General features: G+C 29.4%; 2 protein-coding genes across 2 annotated transcripts; one reads left to right on the top strand and one right to left on the bottom strand.

Moving 5' to 3' along the window:
- Positions 1-937: 937 nt before the first annotated feature.
- LOC137808684 (protein HAIKU1-like) lies at positions 938-2,651 on the top strand. The gene is made up of 2 exons (XM_068609932.1): positions 938-1,212; positions 1,327-2,651. The coding sequence occupies exon 2, from the start codon at positions 1,392-1,394 to the stop codon at positions 2,244-2,246; it is 855 nt and encodes a 284-aa protein (XP_068466033.1). The 5' UTR covers positions 938-1,212; positions 1,327-1,391; the 3' UTR covers positions 2,247-2,651.
- A 4,570-nt stretch (positions 2,652-7,221) lies between these two features.
- On the bottom strand, positions 7,222-8,392 carry LOC137808685 (abscisic acid receptor PYR1-like). The gene has a single exon (XM_068609933.1). It carries the CDS (start codon positions 8,111-8,113, stop codon positions 7,469-7,471), a length of 645 nt encoding a protein of 214 aa, XP_068466034.1. The 5' UTR covers positions 8,114-8,392; the 3' UTR covers positions 7,222-7,468.
- Between the last annotated feature and the right edge of the window lie 3,960 nt (positions 8,393-12,352).

Raw genomic sequence — 12,352 nt, 5'->3', positions numbered from 1 at the left:
AAGACTGGAATCAAAAAAACAATTATTTTTTTTTCGATTGTTGTCGGTTTACCTTATCTCTTTTACTCTTAACTTCTGCGTTTTTCTTTTACTTCTTTACTTTTCTTATAGAACTTGAAAAAATAAAACACTTCCATGTTTGAGTGAGATTTAGACGCAAATACTTGATGCTATTAATACGGAATGATGACGAATTTTATTTTTATAATCTTTTAAAAAAAATTAGTAATTATTTTAAATGTTTAGCACTATATATTTGTTAGTTAGGATAGAATGATTTATCCCTAAATCAACCCACTCTCAGTAGTCAAAATTGAACTGAACACCAAAAGCAGCGTTGATTCCGTTGTCTGACCCAGTCTTTCTTCCCCATTCAGACGTTACCATCTTCATTTTCAAACCTCATCTTTAACTAATATATTACAAAAATAACTTTTCTAGGATTTAAATACTTTTTCCCTTTCTTTTAAACAATTACAATTTATGATCAATAAACATTCATTTAGAATGATAGGGTGAGTTAATTAACGTCTTAAAAAACATTGACTATTCATTCCTGTAACTTTTTATTAAATCAAATTACACCCTTTTGATCTTGATTATCAATTCTATACACATCTTTATCCATCGTGATAACTTGACTTGAGTACCAATGGAGGTAAACGTGACCATCATATCTAAGGGAATCTAAGACTTCTCCTCTTACTACTACAATAAGCCAACAATATGTGTCCATATCGAATTTTTGCACTTAATTTCATAAAAACTACTTATAATCAATTATTAGATGAAGTTTTTATTTTCTTATATATATTAAATGTCTTAATTTTTCGAGATTTTCAAGATAATCTTAATTTATATTTTACTAGGTAACTGTTTGTATCTATGTTATGGACATAATTTACACATGAATCTGGTTCCATAACAGTTTTTTCTTGACCTAAACAACCATTCTATGTCATTTCCCTTTTCCATTTGCTCACACAACACGAAACTCCGACCAAAATAAAATAAGATTTTCTGTCTCTTTCTCTCTCTCTGTCTTCTTATTTCTTATAAGCTTAACCCATTCTTCAAAGTCTCATCATTACTATTACACCCTCCCGACAAGTTCCAATCTTTTTCGATTCTTTTCTGCATCGCTCTGAAATCCGTCTTCTTTCCATCCGTGAGAGGTGGTTTCTCTTTGCTTGTGTGAATCTTCCCAAAAGGGTATGTTCTCTGATCTCTCTGGGTTTCATTTGGGGTGTTGTTGATACGATCAATAACGATCACGGTTCAGTTTGACTTTGAGGTTGATTATCTGATTGGTGTTTCTGTTTTTAGTTCTCAAGTTCCAGGTTGTCCTCGCAGAAGTTTCTGAACTTGAGTTTGTCGTTATTTATAGCAAAATGGATAACTCAAAAACCAGGCATAACGACAACTTGGGAGTGAACAAAACAGGAAAAAACATTAGGAAGAGTCCATTACACCAGCCCAATTATGGCAACAACAACAACAACGTTAATGGAACTAGACAGCAACAACAGCAACAGCCTCAGCCTCAGGTTTACAACATCAGCAAGAATGAGTTCAGGGATATTGTTCAGCAGCTTACTGGGTCTCCCTCTCAGGATCCTCAATCAAAACCTCCTCAGAGCAATTCCCCAAAACCTCAGAGCATGAGGTTGCAGAAGATCAGGCCTCCTCCTTTACCTTATGTCAGGCCTCCATTGCCTTCTTCTTACAATAACAACACCTTGCCACCTACAACTGCTCACTTTAGACAACCATCACCTAACCCTTTTCCTCAAGCTGTGTCACCAATCTCTGCCTATGTCAGATACCTTGAACATTCATTAACAGATCCAGGCTCAAAGGGAAGCCAAGTTCAACCTCTTCCACCTTCTTCTGCTTTGCTTCCTAATAATCCTATCTTCCCTTCTCCAAGATTAAACCCTCCTCCTCCTCATCTTTCTGCTGTTCCTTCCCCACAAACAAATGGACCTCCTTTTTTACCTTCTCCAACCTCACAGTTTCTCTTGCCTTCACCAAATGGCTACATGAATTTCCTGTCTCCTCAGGGTTCTTATCCTCCACTACTCTCCCCTGGCATTCAGTTTCCATCTCCTTTTACTCCTAATTTCCCTTTCTCGCCCTTTGGGCAGTCAGGGATTTTTGGCCCCGGGCAGCAGCCTCCCCTTTCTCCTGGGTTGTTTCCTTTGTCTCCTTCAGGCTTTTTCCCCATCACAAGTCCAAGGTGGTGAGATCAATAAATACCCTTCTCATTTTTAGCCTCGTCTTTCATTGGAGATCATGCTCTCTTCTAACTAAACTCATCTTTGTTCTTAAAAAACTGATCTTTTTTTCATTGGCATGTAAAGTACTGGCAAGCTGTAAGATTGTAAGGAGTAGGTTTTGGCTGCTCATTGTCCTTCATTTCCCTTTCCCTTGTTTTTTTTCTTCTTTTTCTGATGACCATGATGGCTGCAATCCTTTTACTTTTACTGGTTTTATACATTTGGCATTGTATTGAAGATCGGGAACACAATTGGATGGTTGGACAGGAGCCTAAGTAGGTTTACAGACAATATTTGTTGTGTAGGTTAGCCCATGTTCTTTTGTAATACAATGGATTGCATGTTAAAATTTCATCTTATTCCTGTTTCCAAGTGCTTCTTCTGCATTTATTTTTCATTTCTTATGTCAAGTAATTTTGTTAATGGCAGTTCTGGAAGATTTCTTTGGCTGGCTTTATTTGAGATGACACTAAGAAAGAAAAATTACTAAGTCATCTTGAGTAAATTGATTATTCTTACCTTACTCGTGTGTTCTTATAGAACAATTATATTGAAATTATTTTTTAATGTTTTTGAGAACATCAAATTCATTTTTCTGTTAGTAAGGCAAGGCAATTTGGAAGTGTTTTTGGAAGCTGAAAGATGGTCTGTAATAAAACAAAATTAAAAGTTTGGCATTCAAATAGTTATAACATTTTGATTCTGATAATCTTGGTGGTGATCGATCTGAAAAGAAAGATTCAGTACTTCTATTTACACCTTGCTTTATTCTGCATTTTATCACCATAATTTGTGGGGAGAATAAACAGTAAATGATGCTTGCCCAATGAGAATTAAAGTGGAGAGAAGAGAACTATGATGAAGTCATCGATGAACTTGCAGGGAAAAACATTAGATGAATTCTGTCATTCTGTAGGGTGGACACATTTTTGTGTAGCCACCCTTTCGAAAATGTAGGGAATTTGTTTCAAATTAGAACATAATAAAAATAAAGTTAATATGTGTATCGGTGGCGTTCGTACGACACTTGAGTCTAGTATCCGGTCAAGACCAACCGACATAATTAAAATCATTACGCTCAAACAGAAGATTAACAAAACTAATCAGTGATCAAACACTAGGTAATACATTTTTAATTACAAACCAAATCTTTAATCCGAGCGATAACAAAAGACCTATAATAATCATATAAATAGGCAACAAATTTCAATAATCAAGTACGTCATCATTCATTACTAATAACTCTAAGGGTAGAATACCGACATATTACTTAAACGTTGAAGTGTCTTTTGCAGGTACCATCCGAACTTGAAGTTCACGGAGATGAGAATTAGAGAAACGAGGGAAGTACAAGGAGATTGTTGAAGCAGAAGGAAGGAAAGGTAGATCGACGGAGAACAATATGAAACAAAAACAAGAGAGGTAAACAATTAACCTAAAATACAACAATTATCCACTTAAACTAAATAATCAAACTTTAATTGATTAATTGATTCTAAATGGACTAATTAAGCATTAATTAATTTATGCAAACTTCTTACAATGACTAATTTGGTGAATTTTGATTAAATTAAGTTTAATTTAAGATGTTTCGTAAATCTAATTCGATTATAAGATCTGAATTTTTATCAATTAATGCATGAGTTCAAACGGTTCAATACTTAATATTAATCATGGAAACTTATTCTAGACATTCAAGCTATCGTAGCATAATGCATGATCAATTATGCAAGATGAACATTGCACGAATTAGAGAAAAACTACAAAATGTGCAACGGTAAAGAAAAGAAGACAAATAATAAGAGAGAAAATGAGATAACTCAATATGAAAATTTAGAAAACAGCTAAAATGTTATTAATACAAGCTTAATTAGTCTATTTATAGACTTTTATTAGCGATGCAAAAGTGAGCCTTATTTATGGGCCTTGAGTAAAATTCAACAAATATGCTTTAAATTTAAAAAAGTTATAAAAAATAGTAGGAAAATCTAAATTTAGAAAATCATATGTACATTTTGAATTCCTAGATATAAAATAAATAAATAAAAAGTAAGTTAACAAAAATGCTAGATTAAAGCATTTATGTGTAACAAACCCAATTAATATTAATTGATAAGAAATGATAAGCATCCATAAAATTAAGCATATCACAAGTAAAGAGAAAGAAAATGATGGTTGGAATGTTATGATTAATGGATGTGGTACTAACCAAAATGTTTGAGGAAAACAATATAGCCCATGAATGGGTTAAGAAAATATGGAATCTATCGAAAAAATTATTTTAACAATAAAAAACAAGATATCTCTTTATATAGGTTGTTATAAAATGATCAAAGTAGATATTCAACCAATTGAATCATAGAAATTAAGTAAGATCACATGAATCAAAACTCATATTGGCACCAATGATAAATTTAAACTAAACCATAAAAATAATAATATTGAGTTAACTTTGATTAAAATCACAAAGGAACCAAGAATTGAGAGAACTCATGGATCAAATCACATGAGTGGTTATGAAACTTGTTTTCATGTCTCTTTTAGCCTTGACCAACATATGGAATATTAATAAAAATTCAACAAGTTAATTAAATCTTAGAAATTACTAGAAACAATATTTTAATCATTGCAAATGAAAGAAACACAATCTTTTAATTGAATATCATGAATAGGTGTGAAATAATAGAATTAGAAAGTTCATTGCTTAACATGAAAAATATATATTTGATTATAAAAGACTATATGGTTCTGTCTTTGCAAATAATAGTTGTCTAAGTGTTAACCATTACTATACAATAACAAAATTGCTAAGAGATAGATGGAGACAAAAAAGATAAAGTAATTGTTCAAATAAGATCACTAATGGATAAAGATAAATTCCTATTACTTATTGATTATATATATATATATTTATTTATTCGTGTTTTAATTTACAAACTCAACTTAATGTGTTATAAAAATAATTAACTATTAATAATTAAAAAATATTCGTACTAATAACATAATTATTTATTAGTTAATTTTTAAATATGTAATACTAAAAAGGAAATATTAATTATTTCATAAATAAAATTTCAATGCATTATAATATTTAATTATTCACAGTAACACTATAAATACATATAAATAAATAAAAAGTATTATTGTAAAAGTTGATTGATCTAAAATTTTGTGGTACTGTTGAGAGATTAAAGAGCAGTAGAATTTTGACACGTATTGAATAGGATGAATCTTTGTTAAATTTTGAATTGAATTATACGAAAAAGATATCATAAAAGAATTGCAGAGCATACTCGATGGTCGTGAGACTGACAGGGTTCTTCCGTCCCACCATGAGTGAGAGAGTGATGAGAATCAATGCTTTTCATTTATTTATAATTAAAAAATAAAAAAGCAAAGAAAAATAATAAACAAATAAGTTAAGTAATTATAAAAGAAATTATTAAATAAAAAATAATTTAAAAATAATTAGTTATTGAATAAATTAGGTATTATTTTAAAAATTAAAAAAATTATTTATTAATAATTTTTATTATTAATAAAATTTATAAACTAATTTTTAGTTTGATATTTAATTAGTTGTTAAGATTTTAGTACATGTTTAACCTAACTTGCTAAATAAACACAAACTCTCATGTACTTTAGTGTTATTATTAATTTTTATTCTTTATCTATAAGTTTTGAATTTTGTTTAGGGAACTTGTTATTGAATTAATTAAAAAATAATTAGAATTACTTGATCACTTATATATTATCATTTTTATAGTATTAAATAGTAATCGTCTTTATATTAAAATTAGTTTTTCTTTTAATTTAATCACAAAACAACTATTATCAAACTTCCAACTTCTCTATAAAGATGCAAGTTATAATTTTTAAGATTTTATAAGATTAATATACATTGTGTTTTAAACTTTACAAGTCCTCATGAAAAGTGAAAATTTTGTATAAATAGTATGTAAAATAAGAAAAACACAATAAATGGGTTAAATGTGTCTATAAAAAAATTTTAAAATCTTTTTGGAAGTCTTGGAAGGCATCATTTGTAGTTTTCAAAAGACACATGATCTTATAAGAAAATCAATGACAAAGTAACAACAAATAATAATGTTTAAATTTGATATTTTTCACTAACACAGAAAGCTCAAAAATTGAACACTAGTTAAAGAACACAATTACTTTTATATTGATTTGTCTCAATGTAAAACTTCTTCTAAAAGTAGTCTTATATATATATATATATAACATTTTTTCTCAATTTCTCAATAAATACATCTTTCTCATCTTCATTTATTTGTCTTTATGAAAGTTTGAGTACTTGATGATGTGCATTTAATGTTTTACGTGAAACTTGAAATGAGCATTTAGTGTTTCTCAACTATTAGTCTCCTTTTCATGTAATCTAATTTTCTTATCTACCTTCAGAAAAATAAAGAAATAAATAAATGAATGCAGTGCATTAACTATTCTTAAATAATATAATTAAATTGACCTACTACAGGGGGTAACAAATCATGCAATAGATGATGGTTTCTGATAACACGTAATACTTATCAGATGCAACATGTGGTTAAAATCTTAAGATATTTGTAAGTTTTTTCTATTTATATATTATTCATCCTACTAATGTATATTCAATATTAGTTTTAAATTCAGACTTTAATTTTTATAGTTTTTAATATTAAATAAGTTTGAGTGACCTTAAAAATTTCCCATACTCCTATTCTAAAGTGAATGATGACAAAGTTTAAAATATTTTGTTAATTTTATTTATTTATTTTAAACAGTGCGAAAATTGTTTTTATTTGTTAAACTTTCATTGACGTTTTAAACATTAAAAAGTATTCATTTTAATTTTTTTATATTGAAAATAATAGTTAGGGTGAAATAAATTAATTTAAATGAAGTAGCATAAAGATAAAGAATAAAAATGAAAATGGGATGTGAAAATCAGTGTGTAATTAGAGGGAAATTAACAACATCCACGATAGCATTACAAAGGGTATTTCACAGGCCAGTCCCAAAGGAATAAAGGGTATAATCGTAATTTCAAATAGCGAAAATAAAAATCAGAATAACAGGTTCGCCGAAAAACAAAAGAAAATAAAAAAGTTCGGAATGAAATATTTTTTCTTTCTTTTTATTCTTTTAATTTAAACCCATTTTTCTTCGGGTTTGGGTGGCTGAAGCTATGACTTACCGTTCCGGTTACCGTCACCGTCAGCGCTCATCCCTTCGGTGACAGACGCGAGCTGCTGCAGGTTGAGCTTCACGACGGTGTCAGCGAAGAGACGCGTGTCCTCCTCGGTGTTCCCCTCGGGCACATCCACCACGTAAGATTCCAGAACAACGGTCCAGATCTTGCCATCGCGCTCGAAGCCGTGCACGGAGGAGACGGAGCGGTAGTTCCTGAGGCGGTGCTCCCCGCCGACGATGGTGAAACCGATGACGTGTCGGTCGTCGTCGAGGAGGTCGAGGCGCTCGGTGCTGGTAGCTGCCGGTAAGCCGGAGATGACGTTGACGTCGCGAGTGGAGCCTACGACGAGCTGGAAATCCTCCTTGACGTGGCAGCTCTTGATGAAGTGCTTGTAGGCCTGGGGGTTGTCGAAGCAGCGGACGACGGACCAGACAGCTTGCGGCGGCGCGTGGATTCGTTGGGCGAGGAGGGAGGAGCATTGGCGCGTGGTCATGGAGTAGGTGTGGTGCTCCATGATGGAAGGTTTGAGGTCCAGGAACTCCTCGGGAGTCAACCCGGATGGGGGCTCCAGGTGATGACGGGTCGGGTGCGTCTGAGTCGGATCCTGCTCTGCGCTGAAGCTGTTGGTTTGGTCCATAGCGTGCGCTGAGAGTGAGAGAGAGATTTGCGAACTCAAAAAGGGTAATTTCGAGAATAAAAATGGTTTTTTGTGTGTGCTGGTGTGGTGTGTATCTGTATCACTGAATATGAATGAATACAAAACGGAATGGTCTGACACCTAATTCAGTATGATTTTGTCGTTTTGTTTTATGAAAAAGATTTTGTTCATACCAAAAAAATAAAATAAAATTAAAATACATGTTTTTGTAATAAATTCAAATATTAATTTATTAAAATATAAAGTGTATGTTTTTAGTGTCTGTTAATATATCAGCATAAAAAAATAATGCAATTTTCTTTATTTGAGCGTGGCTGGACTAACCTCATCCACGTTCACTCAATTATAGCGTACTGTTTTATACATGCTCCATTCATTTTAAAGTATGTGTCTCAGTATCAAGCTCTATGAAATTTTAAATTCAGAAAATAAAATTTCACCTCGCCTCCACGTTTTAATTATTTTAGAAATTACAAATATAATTTTTTTTTAATAATTCTTACTAATCTAGGTTTTATAGATCCATTTGCATACGATGGATTTCTATCCATGGGTAATTGTGTCAAGGTCCCGTTTGATTTAGCTGCAAGGCGAAAAACTTTTCGTCCATTGTTTTTTGCCAATTTGGGTCAAAGATAGCTCGAACATAAGTGTGAGATTCTTTAGTGACTTTGATGTTAGCAAAATATGCACTATGTGTAGAAGAAAATTGTGAATTAGAAAGAAAATGATACATAAGATACCTGGTTCCATTCGGTCGGTCTTAGGAAATGTAATGTAATCAATATGAAATACAATGGTTTGTAAAAAATCATAAGCTCCTAAAAAATGTAATAATCTATATTTTTTTTTAGATGTCTTCATGGTGATAATAATGATATCCTTCGTCATGAGATAAGAATGTATAATTCTAAAATGTGTTTCAATGTTTTAAGTTAGTACTTTTAGATAGTTGATAGTGATAAATATTATTAAAACATAACTTTTACCTATTTCAAGCAAATCTATTTATAAATTTGTATTTATGGAAATTGTAGTTAATCTTGTATTCTTGTAACATAATGATGTAAGATTAGCATCATACTTGATTATTCTGTTTTTATTTATTTTCCAACGTGTCTTTGACTATGCACTCGAGACTAATATGTTTATTCATTGTTACATGTGTATTATGAAGAAGTTGTGTCACTTTGATACGATTTTGATGAAATTTAATTTTTTTTAAAAATGAAGTATGTCACTTTAGCACAACTTAGTTAGTACTAAGGTGACACAACTTCAGGATCATTTGATTTTAACTTAGTAAGTGTTAATGTGACATGATTTTAATGTAATTTGATTTGAACTAAAGTAATTTCAAAGTAACACATTTAGTTAAAATTATACTGAAATCTTGTTAAGATGAAACTTAAGTTAATTTAATTTCAACTGAAGTAGTGTCAAGATGATACGACTTCAGTTGAAATTACACTAAAATCATGAAACAATTTTTTTTAAAAAAATAACATTGGTTAAAGTCGTGTGAATGTGACACAACTTCTACTATTACAATAGAATTGTTTCGACATGACACGATCTCACTTTCATAAGATCTAAATCATATCAATGTAATTTGACTTCTTCATAACAAAATTATATGAAGGTTATACAACTTAATAATTTTTTAAAACATGCTTAATAACATAGTTGGCATCGTGTAAGTATTTAAACTACACTATAAACATTGTTATCTAAATATTTTCATAATGATTATAAGTTTATAAGGGTATTTGTTTTTTGCTTGTAACTTTGTGATAGCACTATCTTTATCTCCACCGTCCAAACACCATCACGCATTAACACTGTTACCAACTCCGCAAAGCAATAATATCCATAGTTGTTTTAGAACCACCATTACCCTTTAGTAAAGTCAAACCCAAACCTACAACCACCATCTTTTTCGATCTTTTCAAAGATATGTAGGGGATATTGTCACTGCTCAACTATGGATCAAATCATATCAAATATTATAATACTACATTAATTCTAAATTTTAAAGATTATTAATAAGAGGGTTCAACTTTTAAGGAGATACATTAGAAAATTCAATACTAATAAATATATCTATTTTAATATAAAGAAGGAGAAGTTTCAAAACAACTCGATATAAAATTATTAAATAAAAATTAATATTAAAGATAAAAAATAATCAGTTACTTATTATTTTATAAATTAATTTTTATTTAATAATTTTTCTGTAGTAATTTCTCAAGTTATTCGAATTTGAGCTTTTTCTTCTCTATTTTAAAATAGATATATTTATTTGGAATAAAGTAGATTTATTAATAAAAATATATATAAAAAATTATGTAATCACTTTTTTTAAAAATTGATCCTCAATAATTAGTTATCCATAGACGAAGAATATCAAACAAAATTCTGAGATATTGAGAGAAAAAAAATGAATAGTCAAAATAGAATTTGAGAGAAAAGAACAAAAGGAGATGAGAAAGACAATTAAAATTGAAAATTAAGTAAAATTTAGGACACATTTAGACAATATATATGTTCTAAAATACGAAGTAAACATGAGCATAAATGTCAAATGTGAGTTATAATTAGGTTCATAAGCTCAATTACAAAAGTCTAAACTAAAATAATGAGAATTGAATTTGCATGCTTGTTTTGCAAACATTCAAAAAATAATGAAAAATATCAAACAACAAAATGTATGTCAATTTTAAAGCTTGGAAATGTAGAACTCAATCCAATTAAAATCAGCCAAACATAATATCTAAAAAAAATGTTATGGCCAAAATAGTAAGCAAAGGTCATATGAGCCAAATGTACAAAATTAAAGAAAATATGGACATTTACTTCTAAAAAAAATGGGTTAAAAACTAAAAATAAAGTATATGAGAAGGGCATTCAATGTAAAATAATTCTATAAATATGTGTACAAAATATGTTTCACCAAATTCATAAATACATTTCCAAGCAAAAGAAAAACTAAGAAAATAATATATGAACACTAAAAATGAAAACAAAAAATCAAACTTCCTAATGAATTCTAATGAAAACAAGAAAGCAATCTTTCCAATAAATCCTGAAAGGAAAATATTGTGAGCTAAAGAGAAAATGAATCATACATCCAAAGTATTAAAAAAATAAGATAATTAAAAATCTATTTCAAAACTTAAAAGTAAACAAGAATTGCAATTAAATTAAATCAAGAATGGTAAAATTCTCACAAGTTTGTATATCACTCTTTCTATCAAATGTTTAAGATTGTATTTACACTTAAAAAGCACATCATCATGAAAGTAAGCAGTATTATAGGCTTGACAAACCTCTCTTTTACTCTACTTAAAACACCATGATCAATAAAACATGCACTAAAAAAAATTGTGAAATAAAAACCAATTTTTAGAGACCAAAATAATTAGTTATAATAGGAACTAAAATATAGATCATTTTGAAAACTAAAAAAAATTAGTTTCTAAATTAGTTTTTATTATTTTATATTATTGTTAAATAGTTTCTAAATTTGTATCTAATTAGCAACTAAGGTTTTAACTACCCATTATTTAGTTTCTAAATTTGGTAGCAAAAACATTGGTTGTTAATTAGATACCAATTTAGAAACTATTTAACAATAATAGAAAATAATAGAAACTAATTTAGAAACCAAAATTCTTTTTAGTTTTTAAAATGGTATCTAATTTAGTTACTATTGCAACTAATTATTTTGATTTCTACAAATTAGTTTCTATTTCATGATTTTCTTGTAGTGATGTACAAAATTAAAAGAATTATAATTTTTATACTAATATTATTCTTATTTTTTTAATTATACTAAATAAAATATATTAATACTTATCGTACTTAACCGATTATTTATCTAATTATCTTAAAAAAAAACTTGAGAATTACTAATAATAACATGCTAGTCACTGAGGCATCAAGAACGGTGGCTTACAGGGTAAGCTACAGTGAAGAAGAAAAATAGAGGGTTAGAGTGTTGCCAAGAGAAGAAAAAGAAAACAATGTTGAAGAAAAACTGTGAAGCAACTTGTCAGTGAAGAAGTATTAGTATCAATCTCTTTATATTTTTTTATTCTTATCCACCTTATCACAGAAGAGAATTTTTGTATTAGATTTTGGAGATTACAAATTGATTATTATTTAGTAAAACATTTCACTTTTACTTGTTTCATAGATTTTTATCTCACACTGAAA

This window comes from Phaseolus vulgaris, chromosome 3, assembly GCF_000499845.2.
Source record: "Phaseolus vulgaris cultivar G19833 chromosome 3, P. vulgaris v2.0, whole genome shotgun sequence".
Classification (NCBI taxonomy): domain Eukaryota; kingdom Viridiplantae; phylum Streptophyta; class Magnoliopsida; order Fabales; family Fabaceae; genus Phaseolus; species Phaseolus vulgaris.
Note: the sequence above shows the minus strand (reverse complement) of the source record. Positions and strands in the feature narration are given on the sequence as shown.